The sequence below is a fragment of the Lethenteron reissneri genome, chromosome 64 (assembly GCF_015708825.2).
Source record: "Lethenteron reissneri isolate LAM-NWPU_2019-01 chromosome 64, ASM1570882v1, whole genome shotgun sequence".
Classification (NCBI taxonomy): Eukaryota; Metazoa; Chordata; class Hyperoartia; order Petromyzontiformes; family Petromyzontidae; genus Lethenteron; species Lethenteron reissneri.
The window spans coordinates 4,632,730-4,660,006 of NC_083842.1; the positions used below are offsets into that span (position 1 = coordinate 4,632,730).

Genomic DNA, 27,277 nt, shown 5'->3' on the forward strand with positions numbered 1-27,277 from the left:
GAGCACCTATGAAGGGCCGGTACAGCACACGAGGGGGGGTGGGTGGCCAACACCACGCCCGACCGCCTTTGTCTCCTTAGTGGCAATGTTTACACACCGCACCAGGTACTCATTTGCGACCTACGGGAGGCCCGGGACCGGTTGAGATAATCGTCACTGGGTGTTGGCCGTGAATGGGAAACGAACTCGTGTCGCCGGGTTCATAGCGCAGCACGCTAACTGCTGCACCACCGCTCCCCACACACACACGCACACGCGGGCATCTTTCACAACGCGCGCTCGGGCACTGTGCCTCAAGGTTTCACACGCACTCGCGCGAACTGCTCTTGCACAACAGTCTGCTGAGGCTCGACTGGGGATCTTTTGGGTAGCCAGCACCACGCCCAGCCGCCTTTGTCTCCCCAGCGCCAGTGTCTCTACTCTGCACCAGGTGCTGCTTCTTCAGCTACTGCGCCATGTACTGTACTCATTTAAGGTCGAGTCGATGTAGAGGGAGGTTCGTGGTCCAGTTCAGATGCACGTCGCTGACGTTGGCCGTGAGCCCAGGGATGACCGCTGCGCCACCGCTCCCCGCTCGCGCAAACCCCACGTTGCCTGTTGGTCGGCGGTGAGGTCGGCGGTGAGCTCGGTCGGTCGATCGGTCGCTCGGTCGCTCGGTCGCTCGGTCGCTCGGTCCGTGCGGCAAACCGCTGGCGACCTCCCGTCGCTCGGCCCCTGGACGGACGGACAGGGCCCCCTGATTCGGATTGGAACCTGGGCACCCTTGCGGCTGGCACAAGCCGCAGAGGCCGCCTTGGGGAGCTGCCCCCCCCCCCCCACCCCCCCACGGCAGGAATTCGATGGGCGATGGGGTTTGAAGGACCCTTTGGGAGGAGGAGTCGGGGTCGGTGGGGACGGTCCAGGCCCTGTTCTGTTCTGTTGCGTCTCGGCAGTCGGGACGATCCCAACCGCCCGTGACAATCCCAAATGACCACGTCAATCCCAACCATCCGTTACAATCCCAAATGACCACGTCAATCCCAACCGTCCGTTACAATCCCAGATGTCCATGTCAATCCCAACCATCCGTTACAATCCCAAATGTCCACGTCAATCCCAACCATCCGTTACAATCCCAAATGACCACGTCAATCCCAACCGCCCGTTACAATCCCAGATGTCCATGTCAATCCCAACCGCCAGTGACAATCCCAACTCTCCGTGACTGCCCAGTTTGTGATCGGTGGCGTCTCAACCTCCCCCCTTTGATTTTCCTCCGCCAAATTTCGCCGAAATCCACGCAGCTCGTCCCGTGTCGCCACTTCCAGGAACACACGCGTCTGTCGACACAAAGGCAAAGGTGCCCCCCCCCCCATCGTAGCCTTAATAGACCGTCGGGCAAGTGCTGTTAGCGACGGCACGCCGTGTCGCTTTCGTCTCGCGCGTGGCAATGTTTGCTGCCACGGCACCACCGGGTTTGAGTCGACCCAGGGGGAGGCCCAGGATCGGTTCAGATAAACGTCACCGGTGTTTGCGGTGGCCGTGAGCGGGAATCGAACTCGGGACGTCGGGATCGGGGGTGCAGCGTGCTAACCGCTGCGCCACCGCTCCCCCACTCGCACGGACGCGCGCCTCTTATTTTGCGAAAGTGCAAATCGGGTTAAGCGCTTCGTGCAGTTGCGAAAGGGAGTTGGGAAATCGGCGGGTGTCGTCGTTGTGGTGGTCCTGGTGGTGGTTCTTTCTTGTTCTTCTTCTGCTGTTGTTGTTGTTGTCGTAGTTCTGCTGTTGCTGCTGTTGTTGTTGTCGTAGTTCTGCTGTTGCTGTTGTTGTTGTTGGTTGCCTGCTGAGGCTGCCCGCGAGTGGCGGCCGCCTCTTCCATCGCCGGCCCGGTGCCGATGCGCCGTGTGCGAGTCGGTTCCCTGAATGATGGTCGCCAGCGATGGTTTTTATCAGAGTCCTGTCCTCAAATGTCAGACTCCCACAGTAAGGAGGGTGTGTGCGTGTGTGAGTCGAGGGAGTGATGTGGTACGGGAGGACGTGGAGCTGAGTGGACTTTCCGATGACTGTTACCAGTGGTGTCAAGATCGGCCTCTGTGGAGGAGGCTCGTGAAGGACGCTACTGGGCAGTTGGAGGCAGTCGCCCTCCAACAACAACGGAGGACGGAGGAGCGACGCTCACAACAACGAGCGGAGCGCCGGGTGGCTAAAGCGCAGCAAGTTGGCACAGTAGGGGGCACAGGTGGTGCATCAGCCAGTCATCTCGGTCATCTCAGTCAGTCGACCTGTGGCACCTGCTGGGTCTGCCCCGTGACCTCCTGCCAGCGGGCGTTTCACGTGGCCTCAAGGTGCACATGGCCTGGCACAAGCGTCGTGGTGACGTCACCGACACTTCGTGGCGAATGTTGTTGTTGTGAGTCGCGGGGAGCGGTGGCGCAGCGGTTCGCGCCGCAATGCGCTACGAACCCCCGGCAACCCGCGTTCGATTCCGGCTCACGGCCACCAACATCGGCGGCGAATATCCTGCCCCCCCCAGGTCGACTCAGCCTTAAATGAGCACCTGATGCGTTGCATGAATATCAGCACTGGGGAGACCAAGTTGGCCAGGAAAAAAAGAGTTTCTCATGGGCTACACGGCGAGGGTGGAGAGGGGGGGTGGGGATCGATCCTTTAGCGAGCGCCTGCCTGGGCGTGGTTGTGGTTTTCCTGGAGCCCTTTTGGGTCCCGAGCGGGACCAGTGGAGGACTCCAGACCGCTGAACCTCCTTCCTCCGTGGCAGCGGCGGCGACGGCTCCTCCTCTTGGCGATCAATCGAACGAGCGATCGAGCGAGGGAGCTGTCGAGCGAGTCTAAGGACGACGCAAGGAAGGAGGGGAGTGAAGACGAGCCCCGCTCGTTGTCCGTGTGCCATGAAGACGACCCGTCTCCCCTCCCCGCCTGCGCGGTGTCGTTCCTGCACAGGTAAGGAGACGCGTTCTTCTTCGCCTCCTTCGCGTTCCTTGTCCTCGTTCGCCCTCCTTCTCCTCGTGCACAATCATGGCAACAGCAGCAGCAGCAGTAGTAGCTGCAGCAGCAGTAGCTGCAGCAGCAGCAGCTGCAGCAGCAGCAGCTGCAGTAGCAGCAGCAGCAGCTGCAGTAGCAGCAGCACAGAGAGAGACACGGAGAGAGTCGGCGTCGCCGTTGCTTCACCGTTGACGGATTACGAAAAGCTACGGCCCACGACGTTGGGTTGCATCGTCAGAGTGACACTTCTTTGCAGCTGTATCTCTGTGGGTCTAGATGTGTCCCGATGTGCCTACGCGAGTCTCCACATATACAGCAGCAGCAGCAGGCGTCGTCAGTGTTGGGATCGAATCCACGACCTCCTGCACACCAGGCGAGGTAGTTAACATCTCCTAGCCCACCGTGCTTGGGGTCTGGGCACTTCGCCTCCGGTGGCTGATTCCAAAACTCTCCACGTGAGTTTGTGTCGATGGTGCAACTCCTTGCGTGGGTGGCGTTGGGTACTTCCCCCCCCCCTTGGGGACCCACCCTCCCCTGGGGACCCCCCCCCCCTTCCCCCCACATCGAAGCGCTTTCTGCCCCCCTCCTCTTGAACGCGCGCAACCCGACTCAGCTGATGCATAGAGACCCATAGAGATGCATAGAGATCCATAGAGATACATAGAGACCCATAGAGATGCATAGAGACCCATAGAGACCTATAGAGATGCATATAGACCCATAGAGATACATAGAGACCCATAGAGATGCATAGAGACCCATAGAGATCAATGTGGGGACCCATAGAGCCGCGCGGCATTTTCCACCAGGCGAGATTTGAGGTCGGAAGCCGACTTCGTGCGTGTGGAGCGATGGAAATCACCTGGCTGGGCGTCGCACGTGTTTACACCCTCCACTCCCTCCACTCCCTCCCTCCACTCCATCCACTCCCTCCCTCCACTCACTCCCTCCACTCCTTCCCTCCACTCCCTCCACTCCCTCCCTCCACTCCCTCCACTCACTCCCTCCCTCCACTCCCTCCACTCACTCCCTCCCTCCACTCCCTCCACTCACTCCCTCCCTCCACTCCCTCCACTCCCTCCCTCCACTCCCTCCACTCCCTCCCTCCCTCCACTCCCTCCACTCCCTCCCTCCACTCCCTCCACTCCCTCCCTCCACTCCCTCCACTCCCTCCACTCCCTCCCTCCCTCCACTCCCTCCACTCCCTCCCTCCACTCCCTCCACTCCCTCCCTCCCTCCACTCCCTCCACTCCCTCCCTCCCTCCACTCCCTCCACTCACTCCCTCCACTCCCTCCACTCCCTCCCTCCACTCCCTCCACTCCCTCCCTCCACTCCCTCCACTCACTCCCTCCCTCCACTCCCTCCACTCCCTCCCTCCACTCCCTCCACTCCCTCCACTTCCTCCACTCCCTCCACTCACTCCCTCCACTTCCTCCACTCCCTCCACTCCCTCGCTCCACTCCCTCCACTCCCTCCCTCCACTCCCTCCACTCACTCCCTCCCTCCACTCCCTCCCTCCACTTCCTCCCTCCACTCCCTCCACTCCGTCCCTCGCTCCCTCCCTCCACTCCCTCCACTCCGTCCCTCGCTCCCTCCCTCCACTCCCTCCACTCCCTCCCTCCACTCCCTCCACTCCCTCCCTCCACTCCCTCCACTCCCTCCCCACCCCCACCCTCCCCTCCCCCCTGGCTCCCCAAGAAATGAATGAACGGAGCCTCACGCCTCCACGCCGTGCGAGGAAAGAGGCTAATCGGGATCGACCTTCACGTTCGCGGTTTGCAAACGCGCCGAGCCAAAACACCAGCCCCGTGCCGAGAATCGTTTCATAAAATTGACGACGGTGGTGGTGGTGATGATCGTGATAGTGGTGGTGATGATCGTGATGGTGGTGATGGTGGAGATGTGGTGGTGATGGTGATAGTGGTCGTGGTGATGATCGTGATGGTGGTGGTGATGATCGTGATAGTGGTGGTGGTGATGATCGTGATGGTGGTGATGTTGGAGATGGTGGTGGTGGTGGTGATGATCGTGATAGTGGTGGTAGTGGAGATGGTGGTGGTGGTGATGATCGTGATAGTGGTGATAGTGGTGGTGGTGGAGATGGTGGTGGTGGTGGCAGTGCCCGATGAAGCTACTGCGGGGCCTGCAGCTTTATGTTATAAAGGGGCCCTAAATGTAGAAAAAAACGCTTAAATATTAAAACATATTTTTTTTACTTGCACAGTAAAGTAATTGCATTTTTTCATTTGCCATACAGTCAGATAATACGACAAATCTCTAACCTTAAACACCCGGTTCGCTCGTAAAAGTTGAAGGCGGTATAGTACTATAGTAATAGAGCAAGTGCAGAATCACCGAACCGGAATTGATAGCTTGGCAGCATTTAGCGCGGGTCCCTTGAAAGTGCGGGGCCCGTAGCTACTACACACATGTAGCAGCTACTAGTAGCTACTAGTAGTAGCTACTAGTAGCTACTTGTCCTACGAGGATCATCCGGCGCTGGGTAAATGGTGGTTGGTGGTGGTGGTGATGCTAATCGTGGCGTGGCACGTTTAGCAGTCGCGGCGGAAGGAGCTGACGCTGTTGCTGCTCCTGCTATCGCTGCGTTTCGCAGACACGGATCGCAGTGGTTTCACAGCTACGGCGGGTTGTGGTGGCGACGTTGCTGCGCGTCATGCCGATTGAGAAGCGACTTCCTTTGCGGTTTGAGAATTTCAAATTTGTGCAAACAAATTCGGACCGTTACCGCCAGGCACACGATGGCGCTACCCTCGTCTCCCCGAACGACGTCGCGGGGGAGGGAGGGGAATCTTCAACGTCCGCTGTGAGCGAAGCGGACGCCACGTGGTCGCGACGAGGTTGAATACACCCACATCGCGGTATTAACCAGGGCGGCCTGCCAGGTCTCAACCATGTCACCTCTCTAGCGAGCGGCGAATACGCTACCAGCGCGCCACGGTGGCCAGCAGATGTGAACTACCTCGCCTGGTATGCAGGAGGTCGTGGGTTCAATCCAGACCCTGATAATGCCTGCTGCTGCAGGTGGAGTTTGCGTGTCTCTCTCATCATCATCACGGTGGCCTGGAGATGTTAACTTCCTCGCCTGGTATGCAGGAGTTTGTGGGTTCGATCCAGACCCTGGCGCCTGCTGCTGTATATTTGAAGTTTGCGTGTCTCTCTCCGGGTCCTCCTCCACATTTAGAATCAACATGACGCGTTGAGAGTATTTGGCTCCTGCTATACATTCCCACACGTCGATAAGCCATTGGGCTCTCATTTGTGGCAGCCAGGTGGCTTCTGAAGAAGAGCTGTAGAGGATGGCCCAGTGGGCCTCACCTGGTAAAATAAAAATCTTTGAGTTTAGTTTTAGGTGCCAGAGATTTGGGGTCTGTAGCTGCTATGTAGCCAGGAGATGGACGTTAAGTACAGCAGTCGAATCACTGAAACCATCTGTGCGGAGATGGTTTACTAATTGACCGTGTCGGGCGGTGGCGGGTTTGACGACACATCTAACCCAACAAAAACCCACCTCTATTATGGATGATATTGGTCGCGAAAGCCCAACTCCTGCCAACTACGACATCTTCAACTTAGCCCTGTTCCGTGATGGCGACTCCAGAACTTGTTTTGCGTGAGATCCTCCTCCCAGTCGCGTCGAGGAGTTCACGTCGCTCACAGGAAACTCAAAACATTCGCCGACTCCTCCACCCGTGCCCCCCTCTTTGCCGCGCGACCTGGAACGACGGCCTCCCCAAGTTTCAGGCCCACATTCGTGTCTCTCTCTTTTTTTATTTTCTGATCAAAGGAAGCAAGAAGATTCTCGGTGTAGTCGGCACCTTGCTTCGTTCATCATTTCTGTTTTTTTAATGCTCTGCTTTATGTAAACCCTCCCCCCATTTTTTAAATGAAAGATTTCACGCTCTGCTCACCTCACCCCTCTCCCTCCCACTCTCTCTCTTTGTTTGATTTCTCATCGCGCGATTCGCACGGAGTTTCCGCAGCTGGCGCCGTTCGTCTTCTCGCGGACTGTTCATCGCGTCGCTACGTCCAGAGTCCGTTCCGTGAAATGGTTCAAGATCCTTCCTTAAAGGAAACAAAAAACGACAACAAAAAAATCCACGTGTTTCACCCACCCTCCCTTATACGCGTGTCGGGTTCCCCGGTACCCCTCTCAATCAATGAACATCGAGAAAAAAAACACAAATTGTCGTGGCCTCAAGTGGGGACGTGGGTGGGTTGGTGGGTGTCAAGCGATTTGCCACGATGGTGTGGGCTGCATCTGTTGATGTTGTTGGTTTTGCTGCTTTGCCCCAAACCTTTGTAAATCGGACATTTATAATGAATGCGGTTTTTTTCTTTGGTACATTTATATTTAGTCACTTGCCTGCATTCTTCTCGATTTGTTGTTGACGTTGTTTGCTGTTGCACCTCCGCCGACCCCGTGGCCGGACTGGACATCGGTGCAAAAGAGCTTCACAGCTCACCAGATTCACTCCTGCAGCCTAAACACACATTCTGAGTCTATGCCCCAATGCCCCCCCCCAGCCTCCCAACATCTTCCCTCTGCCCCCCACCTCCCCCCCCACGTCTCCCCCCCCCCCCCACGTCCCCCCCCCCACGCCCCCCCCCCCACGTCCCTCCCCCCCCACGTCCCCCCACCCCCCCACCTCCCTCCCCCCCAACTCCCCCCACCTCCCTCCCCCCCACGTCCCTCCCCCCCCCACGTCCCTCCCCCCCGTCCCTCCCCCCCCCACCTCCCTTCTCCCCCCCACCTCCCCCAACCCCTCCCTCCACTTCCCCCCACGTCCCTCCCCCCCGTCCCTCCCCCCCACCTCCCTCCCTCCCACCTCCCCCCACCTCCCCCCCCCACGTTCCTCCCCCCCGTCCCTCCCCCCCCCCACCTCCCCCACCTCCCTCCCTCCCACCACCCCCCACCTCCCCCCCCATGTCCCTACCCCGAGTCCCTCCCCCCCACCTCCCTCCCCCCCACCTCCCCCCACCTCCCCCCACGTCCCTCCCCCCCACGTCCCCCCACCCCCCCATCTCCCTCCCCCCCATCTTCCCCCACCTCCCCCCCCCACGTTCCTCCCCCCCGTCCCTCCCCCCCACCTCCCTCCCTCCCACCACCCCCCACCCTCTCCTCCCACCCTCTCCCCCCACCCCCTCCCACCTCGTGGATCCGCCACTACACTCCACTCCTTCTGTGGTTCACGATGAGAATCTCGATCTTGTCCTGGAGGAATCCGATGAGCTATAAAGCTCTTGTTCACACGTGTCCAGGAGAAGGGGGGGGGGGGTGTCAGCGGGTTACAATGACATATAATCATAAAAGTGATGCAATAATTGTGGCAATAATAAACCCGATGGGAGTGCAAAGTAAATAAAAGGTAAGCAAGTAAAACAAGCCACTGGGTAATATTATTTTTTATATTAAAATAAATATAAAAGTGCAAATTGCACAAGTGCCTCAACTTCCTGCCGATCTTTCAACACTCAATGCGAGCTTGGGGCAAGGCAGCAAAACAACAACAACAGTCCCAGACCACACCAAGACAACAACAACAACAGTCCCTGACCACACCAAGACAATAACAACAGTCCCAGACCATGATGATGAGAGGGACGCAAACTCCAAATATACAGCAGCAGCAGCAGGCGTCAGGGTCTAGATCGAACCCACGACCTCCTGTATACCAGGCGAGGTAGTTAACATCTCATAGCCACAGTGATGATGATGATGGGGGGGTGGTGGTGGTGGGGGGGCTTCAGTGGAACCCACGAGTTGGAAGTTGTGGCTTTGGACACGGGACGTGGGCTCCAGACGTTTCCTCCGGAGTGACGCGCTCGCACCGCGCTCACACGCAACAGGCAGCCCGCACACAGCCACACCGCACACAGCCACACCGCACACAGCCACACCGCACACAGCCACACCGCACACAGCTCCACCACCAAGACAAAGATCCCCCGTGTAGCCTTAACAGACTGTCGGGCCAAGTGCCGTTAGCGAGTAGCAGCACCATTTGTAAGACACCGGTGACCACAGTGCCCAAACCACAGTTATAACTCATGCTTGAGGGTGCATGCAACGTTGTTGTAACATGGGTAGAGGCAATGGAAGGCTATTCCAACAGCGTCTTGGCTGACATTTGTGTTCAAGTTTTATCTATTGGATTTTCTGTTTGCACTCAGTCACAGATTCACTTTAAGATGTTTTTTGTTCATGTTTTAGTTTTTTGTTTGTTGCGGTTGCACCCGATTCAAGAGCCGAATGGCTCACATGGCTATACCTAATAAATGAACTTGAAATAAATAAATAAATGGACTTGAACTTGATTTTTGATCGCCACGTCACAGCTAAAGAGCTCAGTGGGACCCCACGTGGGGAAATAAAACATCTTTAAGTCATAGTTCGCTTACAAAATACAGGATTTTTATTGGGGTTAGATCACGTAAATATATAAATGTGTCGTTAAGCCCGCCACCACCCGGCACAGCCAATTAGTAAGGTTTGTCACGTAAACAGAACGTGGCCATTTCGTTACTGGTACAGCACACCGGTGTGTTGGAGAGCAAATCCACAACAGTTACAGCTAGTTTCATCTGGCTGTCGCCTGATGCAGCTAGTTGCAATTACTGGCGAAACTTGTAAATGTTGTGGCTTGGCTCTCCAACACACCGGTGTGCTGTACTAGTGACGAAATAGCCACGTTCTGTTTCTGTGACAAACCTTACTAATTGGCGAATTTAACGACACGTTTATATATTTACACGATGTAACCCAAAAAAATCTCTTATGGATGATATTGGTCGCGACAGCCTCCTGCGTGTTAAACAGTTTGTTTGTTGTGCCTGTTGCTTACCCCCCCCCCCCCCGTGTACTGTGCAGGTGCTGCCATGGCCATGTACCACGTGGTGGTGATCTGCACACTCCTTGCGTCCACGTCTGGGACGTCCTTGACATCGTCCGTGCCGGTGAGGCTCGCTCCACTGGGGTGGCCCCCCTCGCCTGGCCGGGGTTGGGGGGGGGGGTCGTCACGCGTCCATCCTTCTTTGAGGGTCACTGCGGGTGAAACCGCACGCAGTCGGAGAAGAAACTGTTCTTTCTGTGAGGGGGTCACAGGACGACACCTTCATCCGATAAAACAAACCACAGTCTAGGGCAGTGTTCTTCATTGCAAGGCCCGCGGGCCACTGGCGGCCTCTGGTGGCCTCTCGCGCGAATCCCAGACGCACCCCACCGTGTCCCACCAAATCCCAGTGGTCTCAAACGTGTGGCGGCCCTCACACTGATAATATCGTATCGGCAAGAGTGGCCCCCCTCTGCAAATTAGCGAAAATGTGGACGTCAAGGGTCACCCTTCGCCTCGTCGTCAAAACAGGCCTAGGCCGGAGGCCTAGCGGTCCCCACGTCGCCGGAGAAGCCTGTCCTCCGCCGTCGAGTTTACGATGCCCAATATCGGGCCTCAACCATACGCGTCTATGTAACGGCCTCGGTATGCACCCCCCCCCCCCTCCAATCACCGCCAGCGTGCCTTAGCCGGGCGACATGTCCGAAGGGCCGGAGCCTCCCGGCTGTGACGACAGGCGAGGGCACGCGTCCCAAAAACGAACGAGTGTTGGGCACAAATGCCGAGCGCGTGCGAGGTCCTGGGGGTATTATAGGTCCAGGAGCTTCCACGTGGCCCCGACAGATTGAGTGAACACCGCAGCAGGGTCACGACAGACGTGTCCCAGGCACGGTCCTCAAGTGACGTCGCTATCGCGCCGTGTGTCCGCACGTTCTTAGGAGCTGCCGGTGAGTGTCAGCGAATGTAACGAGGGTGGCTCTGTTGGAACCATTGTCAATAATCACTAATGGCAGGGCCGGAGGCCTCCTGTGCTCGTGGACGGACGTGTCAGCATTTCTGTTGCTCCCTGTCCTGTTTTCCAGGTCTCCATTCCCAGCAGTCGAGTGCCCACAATGTCGCTGCCTGTGCCCATCCTGGACCAAGTTGCCCCCACCACAGTCGCATCAATTGTAGCAACACCAACCGCAGTCGCCCCCACCACAGTGGCATCAACCAACGTTGCCCCCACCACAGTCGCATCAACCACAGTCGCACCAACCACAGTTGCATCAACCAAAGTTGCCCCCACCACAGTCGCCCCCACCACAGCCGCCCCCACCACAGTCGCATCAACCAAAGTTGCCCCCACCACAGTCGCCCCCACCACAGTCGCGTCAACCACAGTCGCCACAACCACAGCCGCTCCCACAGCAACCACTCCAGCAGTGACATCTGCAGCTACAAACGGTGGTGGGACCTTGGCTGCCCCGGCCATAGCCAATGAAACCACAGCAGCGACAGCCGCAACCGAGCCGGGCACGGCCACCCCGATCCCGGCCAAGCAAACGACGGCCGCCCCGATTACAACCGCGGGCGCGGCCTCCTCCGAAGCCACGACCCACGCCGTCCCTCCGCCCGCTGCCACCGCCGCTCCTCCTCCGACAGCGACCACCACCGCCACCGCCACCGCCGGAGGAGCGTCGCACTCCCCGCAGGTGACCGAGGCGATTGGGTGCAGGTGTAGTGGCTGACTCAGAGACACTAGGAGTAGGACGAAGACTTCCAGCAGCACGACGGGATGCCACTCGCTAGGGGTGCCCTTTTATCCTCCCATCAACTTTTCCCTACATCCCTCTCTCTGACTTGTCACGTGACCTGCTGACAGACAGGGCTGCTGCAACTGCAGATCCCCTTCGCTGCCAGCAACCCACGCCACGCTCCGTAGTGACACATGTCCATGTCACGGCACAGGCGACGGTGGAGACGTGGAAGGTCGTGGTGATCGTGATGGCCGTGCTGCTGGCGATCGTCTGCATCGTCGTCTACGTGCGCCGCCGCAATCGGCAGAAGTGCGGCTCGGCCAACCTGTCCGGCGCCGAGATGCCACGGATGGGGCGGGAGAAGGGCAACAATGCCTGGGCAGGGCCCGCGCCGCGGCCCAACACCTACGTCCAGGTGGACGGCGAGTTCGGCCCGGACTTGCTGCTGCAGGCCGACACGCAGGTGAGCCGGGGGGGGAGCGATGTAGATGCAGATCAGGCGGTTGAGCCAGACAATCGCGTCGGCGGGAGCCGTAGCGGGGTAATGCATCATCGCCGTATTCGTGGGTCTCGGGGCGTTGCGTCGTCATGTACGTTGCACGCTCTGTTCTGGATGACCGCGGTGGCACGCTGCCGCAGAGTTTTTAAGTTTCCATGTGTGCATCGGGTATCCGCGTCTGCTGCTGCTGCTGCCATGGTTTGTGCAGTGGATGATGCGATTTAGGGTAGAGCATGAGCTTCGTGGTCGATCATACCGCAGGGATCTTCGGCGTTGGGTCTTCCACAGCCCCATAACGGCAGGGCAGGTCCCCCCGGCTCGTCGCCTCGCGTGCGCACATCCTTACGCGGCGTCCAGGTTGCACGCACAAATGCTCCCCAGCCTTATCTAGATCACCAGCTCAGCAGGGTAGTTGTATGCGTGTCGAACTTCTCTCGCACCATACGCAGCCAACCCGTGCTCATCGGAGTTAGAGCCGGATCCAACCACAGCCTGCCCCCATCACAGGGGGGTGGCTACGCTGCTGCTGGACGTAGCTGCCTGTAATCCAGCACTGTGGAGGCAGGGCACGTGGACTCATCGCCATCTGTTTCCGTCTGTACGGGGATAGAGCGTTGCCCCCTCGAGCGCCCGTGCAATTTCTTACGGGTGTTCCGTGTAATAAACGTTGATCGTGAATTGGCCGAAAACACATTTAAACAGGAACCCAATGCCGCGAAGACCCTCCTGAAAGGAGAAGGGTGAATGAATGGATCGGCGAGCGAGTCGTTGAATGCGCGAGCGAGTGGGTGAGCGAGTGGAGTTTGAGGTCGCGTGACAAGAATGTGAGGGCGAGCGAGTTCGGGTTTTATCCGCGGCAGCCTTCATGGGCTATTCGCTGACGGCGCTCGCCCCGGCGGTCTGCTAAGCGTGCGATCTCTGTGTCTGGGTGCGCGCCCGTGGTCAGGATGTCAACCACCAGGACGGAGACGCAACGGCGCCCGGAGCGGCAGCGGTGAGGCACCGTTAGAAAAGCACCAAGGGCACACGATCCCCCGCGCCGTGCCGAGACACCGCGTTGGAGGGGCTGTGTGTGGCAGGCTGTGTGTGGCTGTGTGTGGCTGTGTGTGGCAGGCTGTGTGTGGCAGGCTGTGTGTGGCAGGCTGTGTGTGGCAGGCTGTGTGTGGCTGTGTGTGTGACAGGCTGTGTGTGTGTGGCTGTGTGTGGCTGTGTGTGGCAGGCTGTGTGTGTGTGGCTGTGTGTGGAAGGCTGTGTGTGGCAGGCTGTGTGTGGCAGGCTGTGTGTGGCTGGCTGTGTGTGGGTGGCTGTGTGTGTGTGGCTGTGTGTGGTGGCTGTGTGTGTGGTGGCTTTGTGTGTCAAGCTGTGTGTGTGTGGCTATGTGTGGCAGGCTGTGTGTGTGTGGCTGTGTGTGGCAGGCTGTGTGTGGCAGGCTGTGTGTGTGGCTGTGTGTGGCAGGCTGTGTGTGTGTGGCTGTGTGTGTGTGGCTGTGTGTGTGGCTGTGTGTGGCAGGCTGTGTGTGGCTGTGTGTGGCTGTGTGTGGCAAGCTGTGTGTGTGTGGCTGTGTGTGGAAGGCTGTGTGTGGCAGGCTGTGTGTGTGGTGGCTTTGTGTGTCAAGCTGTGTGTGTGTGGCTATGTGTGGCAGGCTGTGTGTGTGTGGCTGTGTGTGGCAGGCTGTGTGTGGCAGGCTGTGTGTGTGGCTGTGTGTGGCAGGCTGTGTGTGTGTGTGGCTGTGTGTGTGTGGCTGTGTGTGTGGCTGTGTGTGGCAGGCTGTGTGTGGCTGTGTGTGGCAGGCTGTGTGTGTGTGGCTGTGTGTGGAAGGCTGTGTGTGGCAGGCTGTGTGTGGCAGGCTGTGTGTGGCTGGCTGTGTGTGGGTGGCTGTGTGTGTGTGGCTATGTGTGTGTGTCTGTGTGTAGCAGGCTGTGTGTGGCAGGCTGTGTGTGTGTGGCTGTGTGTGGCAGGCTGTGTGTGGTGGCTGTTTGTGGCAGGCTGTGTGTGTGGCAGGCTGTGTGTGGCAGGCTGTGTGTGTGTGGCTGTGTGTAGCAGGATGTGTGTGTGGCTGTGTGTGGCAGGCTGTGTGTGTGGCTGTGTGTGTGTGGCTGTGTGTGGGTGGCTGTGTGTGGTGGCTGTGTGTGTGTGGCTGTGTGTGTGTGGCTGTGTGTGGCAGGCTGTGTGTGGCAGGCTGTGTGTGGCAGGCTGTGTGTGGCTGTGTGTGTGTGGCTGTGTGTGGGTGGCTGTGTGTGGTGGCTGTGTGTGTGGTGGCTGTGTGTGGTGGCTGTGTGTGGCAGGCTGTGTGTGTGGCTGTGTGTGGCAGGCTGTGTGTGTGGCTGTGTGTGGCAGGCTGTGCGTGTGGCTGTGTGTGGCAGGCTGTGTGTGGGTGGTTGTGTGTGGCAGGCTGTGTGTGGCAGGCTGTGTGTGGCAGGCTGTGTGTGGTGGCTGTGTGTGGGAGGCTGTGTGTGGGTGGCTGTGTGTGGTGGCTGTGTGTGGCAGGCTGTGTGTGGGTGGCTGTGTGTGGCAGGCTGTGTGTGGCAGGCTGTGTGTGGCAGGCTGTGTGTGTGGCTGTGTGTGGCAGGCTGTGTGTGGGTGGCTGTGTGTGTGGCTGTGTGTGTGTGGCTGTGTGTGTGGCTGTGTGTGTGTGGCTGTGTGTGGCAGGCTGTGTGTGGCAGGCTGTGTGTGTGGCTGTGTGTGTGGCTGTGTGTGTGTGGCTGTGTGTGGCAGGCTGTGTGTGGCTGTGTGTGGGTGGCTGTGTGGTGGCTGTGTGTGGTGGCTGTGTGTGGCAGGCTGTGTGTGGCAGGCTGTGTGTGGTGGCTGTGTGTGATTGTGATCTGCGTACGAGGGCAGCGGCCGCCTTGCCGTGGGATTTCCAACCCAGTAATCTTTGGGGGTTATTTTTCAAATTCCGGGGGGCTGGGGACCACCGGCACGGGATCATTCCTTCCACCGTGAAGCAGACGGCGCATGCCACCTGTGATTAAACATAACACCCCCCCCACCCACGCCATAGTATTAACCAGGACGTGCGCGTGACCTGAACCGCGAAGCTCCGCAACAAGCGGCAGACGCGCGATATCGTCACGCTCACAGTCTCACGCGCGCTCACGTCCGTACCGCTGGTCGGCGACAGGAGCCGCCCGCGGAGGAAGCGTCGGACATTGCGGAGCAGAGTCGGGGCGCGAACGGCAAGCGCTCGTCCTTCCAATCCTTGGTGACGTTCGCGCGGAAGAGCCGCAAGCGGGATCAGGCGGAGGACTGCGCCGTCAGCCTCATCGCGAGCAAGCCGGGGGGCGCCGGCGACGAGGCGATGGCGCCGCCGCCACCGCCGCCGGAGGAGGAGGGCGACGCCGCCGCCGCCGCCGCCGCCGCCGACAACAAAAAGGGTGCCGGCACGGGGCTGGGCGGTCCCCGCGAGGACACGGCCTCCACCGACACGCTCAGCTCCGTGCTCACAGCCGAGGCCTTCAGCGTCACCACGGAGCTGTGAGACAGCCCGGCATGTGCAGCCTGGCTGCCGTGAGCCGCAGCGTCACCACCAGGCCTGCAGCGTCATCGTCGTCATCACCACCATCGTCACCGCCGCCAGAGGGCGGCCTCACCGCTGGGCTTGCAGCATCGCCACGGAGTAACCTCACCACCAGACGTACCGCGTCATCATCATCGTCACCGCTGCCGCCGCCGGAGCGCGGCCTCATTGTTGGGCCTGTGGCATCGCCACGAAGCGACCTCACCACCAGACCTACGTCCTCACCGTGAGACGTACAGCATCGTCATCACCGCCACCGCCGGATGGCGGCCACACCACCTGGGCCTGCAGCATCGGCACGAAGTAACCTTCCCACAGACGTACAGCGTCATCATCATCATCAACACCATCAGCACCACCACCAGACCTACGTTCTCCCCTGTCACCCAGGCCTTTGCCTCCGCGAAGAGTTGTCAAGTTCAAGTTGATTTTGGTTTGTTTGAATCAGGTGGGATCTAGAGATATCATGATACATGAGTCTCAGAGAACTGGGGCATCGGTCTGCTGCCGGTAGTCGGGGGTGGCAATGATCGCTGCTGTTGTTGCTGTGTGTGTGTGTTTCATCGCCAATTGTGTAATGTGTGGTGTTATTTTCGAATTTGGCAATGGCAGCCCGACTTCTTGCAAATGGCGTCGGGGGGATCTTCCACCACTGTGAGCGGAGCGGTGACCGCGCGTGGGATGGTTCAGGTTCATTCGCACACCGCGCTGTTCATCGACGGGTGGCCGCTGGAGCCGAACCGTCGCCGCCTGCCGTGGAGGCATCGGAGGCTTGGCCTGGGACACGTCAAGTGTTTGTGCGATGACCGATCAAAGGAAAAGTCCCCCCCAGTTTTATATATATTGTTATTTTCTTTTTTATCCTGGAAAGCCACGCTGAGTCGTAGGATCTCAGTCTCAGGAAAAGCAATGCTTGATTGGGTCTTTAAGATGTTTGCAGCCAATGAATGTGTTTATTATACAGTGCATGGCAAGAAACCGGAGCCCCTGGAGAAAAAGCGCATGCCTTGCGCGGCGAGGGGGCAACGCTGTATCCCCATACAGATGGGAACAGATGGAGATTCGTCCACACTTTGCTGTACCGCCTTCTGCTGGTGAGCCACGGAATGGCACCTCCCCAACACCCTCGGTTAGAAGGGAGTTTCACAACAACAACATCTGTGTGTGCGGTAATCCACAACCCTCGCTGCTGCCTCCACATTGGTGGATCACAAGCAGTATACGTCGTGTGTGATGCACGGGATGCCTTGTATTGTTACGTGAGAAGCTGTGTTTTTTTACGGCGTTACGGGATTGTAAGAAATATACTGTAAGAGTACAATGCAGTGTTTGCGCCGCTGAAAGGGATTTCCCTGCAGAAAGCAGCGCGTTGTTCACTGGAAGGCAAAATTCTTATAGAAACATTTTAAGTTCTACTTTTAACACGGAGTAGGCTTTCACGACCAAAATCATCCACAATGCAGTTTTTTTTGGGTTAGATCGCGAAAATAAATGTGTCGTTAAACCCGCCACCATGTGACACGGCCAATTAGTAAGGTTTGTCACATAAACAGAACGTGCCAATCTAGATTTGAAGTTTTCGTGACCGCAGGGATCCATACTCGTTAGTTCTTTCGGTAAAGTCACGTAGGTAGAAAATAAAATGAGTTAAATCACGACGTTTCGATTGCAACACAAGCAACCATCATCAGGTGGGAAAACCACAGCAAGAATGCTTTTTTGCTGAAGTGGAAGAGTTGGTTGCCGTGCTAAGAGCTTATATAGGTGTAATAAAGGTCGTTGAGGCGACTTATGGAATCTGGTATTTTATTCAACTTGTATTACAGCTTTCCTTCACGCTGCTGACAGGCAGCGTGAGAGGGATAGATAGAGACGCACTGCCACGTGGCAACCCGGAGCCCCGCTCTCGCGTGGCCCCTTTCCTCCGTTCGTTCCCGTTCTGACCACGTGTCGTCCGTCTCCACCCCTATTTAATACCCGGGTCACGTGGTACGTTTCCACCAATCCTGGTTAGTCTCTATGGAATATTCCAGAGGCTCCCGGGACCACGCCCCTGACTCGTCTCCCCATTGGCTGTGGCTAAAGCCAGCAGAACCAATCCTCTACAACCAGCTGTCACCTTTCCATTACGTCAGGGCCACGCCCCTAGGCTTCCCCCCATTGGCTATGAACCAGGACCGGCAGAGCCAATCGTCGTGACGAGTTGTAATCCGTCAACGACCCGGATATAACCTCACATTACATAGGCAAGGAAGGGGGAGGAGCAAGGGGGAGAGGGAGGGGTGGGGGTGGGGGTGTGGGGTAGAGGGAGGGCGATTGCAGGCCCTGTGGTTTTCTCACCTGATGATGATTGCTTGTGTTGCAATTGAAATGTCGTGATTTAATTAATTTTATTTTATACCTACGTGACTTTACCGAAAGAACAAACGGATACAGAACATGCCACTTCGGTGCCTATACAGCAATCAAGCTGTCCGCCTGATGATGCTGGTTGTAATTACTGGCGAAACGTCTTACTCAAGATTGTAAATGTTGTGGATTTGCTCTTCGACAGACCGGTGTGCTGTACTAGAAATGGATTGGCCACGTTCTGTTCTACGTGACGGGTGGTGGCGGGTTTAACAGATTCATATTTATGCGATCTAACCCCAAAAAAACCCCTTTATTATGGCTTCCACTTTAAAGTTCTACTTTTTGTTGTTGTCAGCGTGGCCGGCTTGTAACATAGAGCAGTGCATTTGCTCGACCGCTCCACAGCACCACGCGGGACCCAGTAAATGAAACAAAACCCGCACACGCACGGCCACTGTGGGAGTTGAGGGCCGGGGGTGGGGGCTGATGGCCGTCTGCTGTCATAATGAGCAATCGCGACCAATGGAGAGTGGGGAGGGGGGAAACGAAGGCTGGATCGGCCACTGAACGGCACGGGCGAGAGTCCGTGTGATTCGTTTGGAAGCAATCAGGCTGTCAAGCTGCGCGATTGATCGATTTAGTTGCGCGCGAGAAGGTTGCATGCATAATAAAGGTTTTTGGGTTAGATCGCTTAAGTATAAATGTGTCGTAAGCCCTCCACCACCCGACACAGCAAGGAAGGTTTGTCACGTAAACAACGCGCCAATTAGTTACTACTTCAGCAAACCGGTGTGTTGGAGAGTAAATCGACAACATGTACAATACCTTTCGCTGGTAATTACATTCAGCATCATCGGGCGATTTGCCAGAATAGTGAAGCAATCCACCTGCTTCCGGTCTTAAATGGAGCAGCAGCAGCAGGACGACGTCATCACTGAACCCATCCGGTGCAGAGATCAGAGGCGGAGGGAGGGGGGTATTACAATTATATAATAGATTAGTAATCAGTTAATTAACATGTGTTTCCTCTATAAGGAGTGCAGTTGTAAGATGTATTGCTTAATAAAACGCTTCCAGGCTGCACTAAGCCTGCAGTTGTCAGAGCGGTTAAAGTTATTTGTATTTCTCTCAATTTCAATGGATTCTAGAATTAGTCTCGGCCAGTAATAATTAGTTTTACACAACACTTCAACGGTATCAACATCAATTGAGTGTCCTTGTTGGAAAGTATATTCTGCAAATGCCGACAGTTGTGTTTGAGAGTATTTAATATTTCTTTGTTCTTTTAGTCTTATGCTAATGGTACGTCCTGTCTGACCAATATAGCATCTGCCACATACGCAATTAATCTGATACACATCTTCTGGTGATAACTTAGGCAATTCATCTTTAGCACAAGATACTATATTATTTGGGTCTTTGAGTAAAGTTACGTAGATAGGTTTTAAAAACGTCGTAGTGTTTTTTTTTTTACCTATCTACATGACTTTACCGAAAGACTCAAAGAATATTAATTCTTGCAGTCACGAAAGCTTTAACACAAGATACAAGTTTATTTATTTATTTAGTGTAGCGTTCCAAACCTTACTTAGATTTTTTTGGTTTTTCCAAAACGAATTTGTCAGTTACTCCCACAGTCTCTGGTATTTTTTTTTTAATAACGTGATCGCTTTCAGCAGTATTGCTGTTCGATCTTGGCATCCAATGCTCTGTTAATTTGAGCGTTATTTTAGCCATTTCCTCGTAGTGCTTCTTTAACATGTTTCATCTCTCTCCTTAGACTTTCACCATCTGACACTGTTTAGCCCGATGTATTTTTTTTAATAACGTGATCGCTTTCAGCAGTATTGCTGTTCGATCTTGGTTTAGCATCCAATGCTCTGTTAATTTGAGCGTTATTTTAGCCATTTCCTCGTAGTGCTTCTTTAACATGTTTCATCTCTCTCCTTAGACTTTCACCATCTGACACTGTTTAGCCCGATGTATGAGCGTCTTGATGAGAGAGGATTTCTGTGCGGGGTGATGATGCGAATCTGCATTCAGATAGGCATCAGTGTGCGTTCCCTTTCGGTAAACGCTGTCTGTTATTTTACCATTTAGGCCGCGTCCGAGCAAAATATCCAGGAATGGGAGCATGTTATTCATCTCCATTTCCATGGTGAACTGGATGGCCGGGTTTTGCGAATTGAGATGATTGAGCAATTCATTAAGTGCATCTTTACCATGTGGCCACACAAACAAAATGTCATCCACACAAGTAAACAAAAAATATGGTTTCAATATACTTGAAGCATCTGCTCTTGATTCAAAGTTTCCCATGTACAGATTCGCAACAGCAGGATACAAAGGAGAGCCTATTGCTGCTCCTTCCTTTTGTTTAAAGAAATCACCTCTCAATCACAAATAAGTGTAATTTAGACAATGGTCAGCTAGTTTTGGAATATATTTTGCACGCAAACCCATCGTTCAGGCGTGCGGACCAGCGGGGGTTCAATGGTAATGCAACTTTAATTTCCGTGCCAGGCAGGGTTTTGGGGCAGTGCCTACCAACCCACATTGTGTGTGCAAAGCACACGTGTAAATGTGTCGTCGCGGCTTGGTTGGATGCACGCCATTCATTAAACACTTCGTCTCCAGCACGTAACGGTGTCGTCGTCACGTATTCATCCAGGTGGGCTGACCCCCCAAGTTGAATCTCGAGAGTTCAAAGCTTGTATGTACGCGTGTTGAGCTTCTTTTGCGCCACCGTACGTAGACAACCGTGCTAATCGGAGGCGCGGGGGAAGGACAACAAACTAAAGACTAAAGGCAGTTCTAAAGCAATGAGTTTCCAATATTGATTGAAAAGTTCACAGCTTCAGTGGTTTTCTCATATAGAAAGGAGAGCGTTCCAGACGGCCGCAGAAGCGCATCCGAAAGCACGCAATGCAGTGACCGTCCTCTGCGGTCGATAAAATAGGTACCGCTTTGTTGGAAAGTCAAAAGCGCTTGTCCTATTAACCCCCCCCCCGCCTCTGCCATAGGAATGTGGAATTACCTTCACCTGTTCTGTAAGGACTGTAAACGGATGTGCACCAGTAAAGCCTCAATGCTCATTTGAGTCGGAACCCACAATGACTATTTTTGACACGCTTTTATTTAACTCACTGTCTGTTGTTGTCGTTGTATCCTCAAATCTTGTAACTCAATTTTAACACACTTCCCAATGTGGCATCAACATACTGATGACAATACTATATTCTATCATTAAAAATATTTGTAAAAATATTTTTAAACATTCTTTTTTATATGTTATGTTTCGGCTTGGGTCTAATTGTCCACGGTCAACTGACGTTGGCTGTAATTGGCCATGGTCCCTGACGTTATGGCAAGCTCTTAGGTTTTTTCGGTAAAGTCACGTAGGTAAAAATAAAAATAAATAATAAAAATGATAAAAAAAAATAATTCACGACGTTTCGGAGGCAACACAAGTCTCCGTCATCAGGTGGGATCGTCACAGCTAAATTTACTGTATCCCAGCCCCTCCCTGCACGACGGACGGATACAATAATCCCCTGTGGGCTGGTGTAACCAGGAGGTTACTACCAGTAAAAGGTTTGAAATGGGTGTAGCCCAAGGGTCATATCTTACAGTTACATGGTAATTTCTCACATTAACATCACTAGCCCCGGCCACTTCTTTATAACCCTTGAGCTACACCCATTTCAAACCTTTTACAACAGTCTGCCTCAGCAGCAGGCCACGCTTTCCCACCTGGTGACGGACGCTTGTGTTGTGCCCGAAACGTCGTGCTTCATTTTATTTTATACCCACGTGACTTTACCGAAATAACCAAAGAGAAGTTTCCCTGTTTCTGATGCTGCTGCTGCGTTGGCACTGACGCACAAACAATACACCACGTGTGTGTGTGTGTCTGTGGCTTTAATGGTTGGCACAGTAGGGGGGTAACAGCTCTGTTCATCTGCCAGTCATCTCAGTCAACCCATGGTACCACCTGGGTCTGTCCTACGTGACCTCTTGCCAGCAGCGAGCCTTCGACGCTTCGCTGTGGCCTCAAAGTGCACCTGGCCTGGCACAGGCGCCGTGGTGACGTCACCGTCACTTAGTGGGCCAATGGCGAGTCTTGGCCTTGAAAGGAAAACTATAATAGGCGACGTTTCGGGCAGTGAGCCTTTTTTTTAAGATAGCACGTGGCCGCCAGCGCGTGCCGGTTTCAAATACCGTGTGACGTCACGCGCGTTGCCATCGCGCGTCACGTCGCTTTCGACGTCACGCAGCGGGAAATCAAACCCTCTACACTCGACTCTTTGGTTCTTTCGGTAAAGTCACGTAGGTGTGAAATAAAATGAATCACGACGTTTCGATTGCAACACAAACCACCATCATTATCAGGTGGGAAAACCACAGCAGGAAAATGTTTAATTTGCTCACACGCCCGAAAATGTGCACGTCACGTGAGCAGAATGGCTCACAGGGCTATACAAAATAAATGAAATGAAAACTGAAAAACGAAATTAACTGAAAACTGAAGAATTCGCCGTCTATGGCGCGATGACGTCACGGCGGTACCCTTGCGTCATCGTCATGATCTCCGCTACGCGCCGATGACGTCATAAAGTCGGTTCCGTCGTCCCTTGAATTGGATGCGCGAGCGATGACGTCACGCGGGGCGTGGCGGGGCGGGGCCATCCGCGCGCCCCCCTCGAGTGGCGGAAGTTGTCGCGGCCTCGGCCCCGGGCCTCGCTTCCGTTCGGAGACAGCGGCGGAGGCGGCGGCGGCGGCGGCGGCGAGCAGCAACAACCAGCCCCTGATCCCAGGTCCTGATCCCCCACCCCCTGATCCCCTCCCCCCTGATCCCCCACCCCCCTGATCCCCCACCCCCCTGATCCCAGGTCCTGATCCCCCACCCCCCTGATCCCCCACCCCCCTGATCCCCACCCCTTGATCCCAGGTCCTGATCCCCCACCCACCCTTGATCCCCACCCCCTTGATCCCCATTCCCTCTGATCACCTCCCCCTGATCACCCCCCCAACATGATCCTAGGTCCTGATCCCCTCTTGATCCTTCCCCATTGATACCGCCCCCCTCCGATCCCATGTCCCGATTCCTTGATCCCTCCGTTTTCCCACCCGGTATCTCTCAAGGCCCCCGATCCCTCTCTGATCCGCCCTGATGCCACGATCCGATTCTGTTGCTCATTCGTCCCTCACCTCCCCTCCCCCCTCACCCACCCCCCCCATTCCCCTCCCCTTCCTCACCTCCCCTCACTCCCCTCACATCCCCTCCCTCACCTCCCCTCCCCTCACTCCCCTCACCTCCCCCCCCTCCCCTCCCCTCCCCCCCCTCCCCTCCCCTCCCCCCCCTCCTCTCCCCTCCCTCACCTCTCCTCCCTCCCCTCCCCTCCCTCACCTCCCCTCCCCTCACTCCCCTCACTCTCCTCTCCTCACCTCCCCTCCCCTCACTCCCCTCCCTCCCTCCCTCTCCCCCCCTCCCTCTCCCCCCCTCCCTCTCCCCCCCTCCCCTCCCTCACCTCCCCTCCCTCACCTCCCCTCCCTCTCCTCCCCCCCTCACCGCCCCCTCCCCTCCCTCACCTCCCCTCCCTCCCCTCTCCTCCCCTCCCCTCCCCTCCCCTTTCTCCCTCCCTCACCGCCCCTCCCTCTCCTCCCCCCCTCACCGCCCCCTCCCCTCCCCTCCCTCACCTCCCTCCCTCCCCTCCCCTCCCCTTTCTCCCTCCCTCACCGCCCCCTCACCGCCCCCTCCCTCTCCTCCCCCCCTCACCGCCCCCCTCCCCTCCCTCACCTCCCTCCCCTCCCCTTTCTCCCTCCCTCACCGCCCCCTCACCGCCCCCTCCCTCTCCTCCCTCCCTCCCTCCCCTCCCCTCCCCTTCTCCCTCCCTCACCGCCCCCTCACCGCCCCCTCCCTCTCCTCCCCCCCTCACCGCCCCCTCCCCTCCCTCACCTCCCTCCCTCCCCTCCCCTTTCTCCCTCCCTCACCGCCCCCTCCCTCTCCTCCCCCCCCTCACCGCCCCCTCCCCTCCCCTCCCTCACCTCCCTCCCCTCCCCTTTCTCCCTCCCTCACCGCCCCCTCACCGCCCCCTCCCTTTCCTCCCCCCCTCACCGCCCCCTCCCCTCCCCTCCCTCACCTCCCTCCCTCCCCTTTCTCCCTCCCTCACCGCCCCCTCACCGCCCCCTCCCCTGAACCGCATGTCCAGTTCCCCTTGCTCCCCCCTCTGCCGCTCGCAATCCTGCACCCCCCCCTCTGCTCCCCCCTCTGCTCCCCCCCTGCACCCCCCCCTCTGCCCGCTCCCCCCTCTCTCCCCTTCGCCCCGTCACCGTCATCATGGATGGATGCGCTACAGAGGTGGGGGGGGGGCTACGAGGGGGGGGGGCACTCCCTGCCACCACCTCGGCCCTCCGACGAGAGGGCCTCGTGAGGAAGGCCCTGGGCCGCGAGAGAGAGAGAGAGGTGGGGGGGGGGGGAGGCCGAGGAGAGTTGCGGCCCCGCGGGAGTGAGGGACGCGGGCCTGAGCCTCCCTCCTGACCTCATCCACGCCCCTGGCCGCTCCTCGCTCGGCACCACTCCCCCCCCACGCGCTCCATCGCCGACATTCCACATTCCCCTACACTCACCACACTCACCACTCACACACTCACCACACTGTACTCACCACACTAACACACTCACCACTCACACACTACTCACACACCACACTCACCACACTCACCACTCACACACTCACCACACTGTACTCACCACACTAACACACTCACCACTCACACACTACTCACACACTCACCACACTCACCACACTCACCACTCACACACTCACCACTCTCACAATCACCACACTGTACTCACCACACTAACACACTCACCACTCACACACTACTCACACACTCACCACACTCACACACTCACCACTCACACACTCACCACTCACACACTCACCACACTCATCCACTCACCACTAACACATTCACCACTCACACACTCATCACACTGTACTCACACTCACCACACTATTCTCACCTTCACACACTAACCACTCACCACACTCACCACTCACCACTCACACACTCATTACACTCACCACTCACACACTCACCACACTGTACCCACACACTCACCACACTGTACTCACACACTCACCACTAACACACTCACCACACTAACACACTCACCACTCACACACTCACCACTAACACACTCACCACACTAACACACTCACCACTCACACACTCACCACACTCACCACTCACACACTGCACACCCCACATCCCTCGCACCTCGCTACACTCGCCCTACACGCAGCTGCTCTTGTTGTGTGCGTGCGTTTTTCGTTTGTTGTCCTTAACCCCGCAGCTGCGATCAGCCACGTACGGGCACGAAAGAGGTTCATCAATGCTCACCCCCCCACCAACCCCCCCATCGCACTCCATACAACTCCTGCGCACCGCACGCCGCGTCTGACTCCTTAGCAGTGGGCTGTGAGTGCGGCTTGCACGGTGCAGAACTTGAAAGCGAAACGCAAAATGAGAAGAGGGCTCGCAAAGCGCCACGGACGTGTGGTTTGGGGGGTCAGGGCGTGTGGTTTGGGGGGTCAGGGCGAGTGCGCGGCGGGCTGGTGCTGTGCGGCTGCTGGTGGGGGTTAGCGAGAGGACTCTGGGGGTGGCTGGTGGCTCCTTTGGCTCATTGGTTTGGTGGGGGGGGGTAAAAATCGAATGCGGGACCCGTTTCTGATGTTTGTGTTGAACTTCAATTTGCGCTGCACGAAGCCAACCGTGCCAATCGGACGACCCATCGATCACAACAACAAGAAGCGGTTTTAATGTTTAACGTGAGGGCTTGGTCTGTTGTTGTCTGGTTTGGTCCGTGAGAGGCCGTGTGTACAAGTAGCTGTTTTTTTCCGAGTAGGGCAAGCTCTCGGTTTGTCTAACCGGCACCAGCAGTTTCAGCCGCGGCGGCATCTTGATCCGGTTAGATAGGGATGTAGCGTTCGGTCTTGGCTGTTGTTGCTGCAACCCACGCATCTCTGGTTCCCCTTTGCAAGGCATCACCTCGTCAATCTCTGCTGTTCACAGCCCCCCCCCCATCCCCGACCCCGCTGCAAACTTGGAGAGGAGCGTGCTCGCAACTCTGTGACCCCACAGAGGTCGTCCCGCCCGCCCGCCCGCCCGCCCTCCCTCAGCGATGAGGTCGTGAGCGCCGCTCCCCTCCCGTCAGTTACGTCAGGCGATCTCGTCTCCGGCGGGCAAGGCTCCCGTAGGCCCTGCATGACCCGGCATGTATAATCCCCGACGGAATTCTGGCGTGCGTTTAGGCATCTGGTATGCGGAAGCCCACAATGCCTCCCGCTCCCGGGCCACTCCCCCACATGCCGATCCCCATATCCCCCCGTGTCCCGCTGCACATGGCGCGTGCGGGATGGGCTCTGGCAGAGACATCTTTGAGCAGCGGCGGCTCCATCGCAGATGGAGGAGGCATCGTGATCGCCAGTAACCCCCGTGGCGTCCCGTGAGCCATCGCCACAAAAGTCAAACCAAAGTAATTTTCTGCCCATTGAGGCACTGGTGCTTCTCTCCTGGGCCAGTGGTGGAAATTCCGCATTCTCCTACGGCAGGGGCGAGTCTCGCCAACAACCACTGTTGATTTCCCCCCCTGAAAAAAACAAATCGGTACTTGTTTTATCGACCCCGGACGGATGATGGGATGAGTCAACCGCCCCATTGGCTCGCGACCTTTCAATTGTGATCCAAGGTGGCACTGTGCGGTGATGTTACTGACGATTGATGGTGGTGGCAGTGATGGTCATGGTGAGAGGTTTGTCAGTGGATGGTGATAATGAAGGTCGTGATCTGTAATGTCCTACGATTTCACTTGGCAATGTGATGAGTGTTATGGTGATGATGGTTATAGTTATCTTGATGGTAATGGTGTTGATATTGACGAAGGTGTTATGGCGGTGATGGTGTTGGTGACGATGTTGACCATAGCGACGGTGATGGTATCCCCCATGTCTCCAGCTCCGTGCGGAGGAGAGAGAGAGAGAGCCCCCCGGTCGTCATGGTAACCCGACGAGGTTTTTGCTGGATCAGCTGACGCGGCGGCCGCCCTGCCCTGCCTCGCCCGTTGGCTGCTCTCTCGGCATTCCAGTCGAGACTCGGCGAGGACGCGTTCAGAGACGACAGCTTCGGCGTTCCCGGGAGCTTAGGACGAGCCGAAGATGTTTCCGAGCTTCCGCAAGGACAAGAAGGAGAAGGGAGAGAAGGGAGAGAAGGAGCGGCGCAAGCGGGGAGAATCCCAGGCGGCAGCACCTGCCATGAGCCAGCAGGACCTGC

General features: G+C 56.7%; 1 protein-coding gene across 2 annotated transcripts; it reads left to right on the top strand.

The window, feature by feature from the left end:
- The first annotated feature begins 908 nt into the window (after positions 1-908).
- Positions 909-21,137, top strand: LOC133359090 (mucin-2-like). Of its 2 annotated transcripts, XM_061577476.1 has the most exons (7): positions 909-1,339; positions 2,053-2,937; positions 9,870-9,955; positions 10,914-11,525; positions 11,782-12,033; positions 13,016-13,063; positions 15,191-21,137. In XM_061577476.1, the coding sequence occupies exons 2-7, from the start codon at positions 2,886-2,888 to the stop codon at positions 15,545-15,547; spliced, it is 1,407 nt and encodes a 468-aa protein (XP_061433460.1). In that variant the 5' UTR covers positions 909-1,339; positions 2,053-2,885; the 3' UTR covers positions 15,548-21,137. The 2 variants fall into 2 exon arrangements, with proteins under 2 accessions (XP_061433460.1, XP_061433459.1); XM_061577475.1 differs by lacking the exon at positions 909-1,339 and having other exon boundaries at positions 1,720-2,937.
- Positions 21,138-27,277: the final 6,140 nt, after the last annotated feature.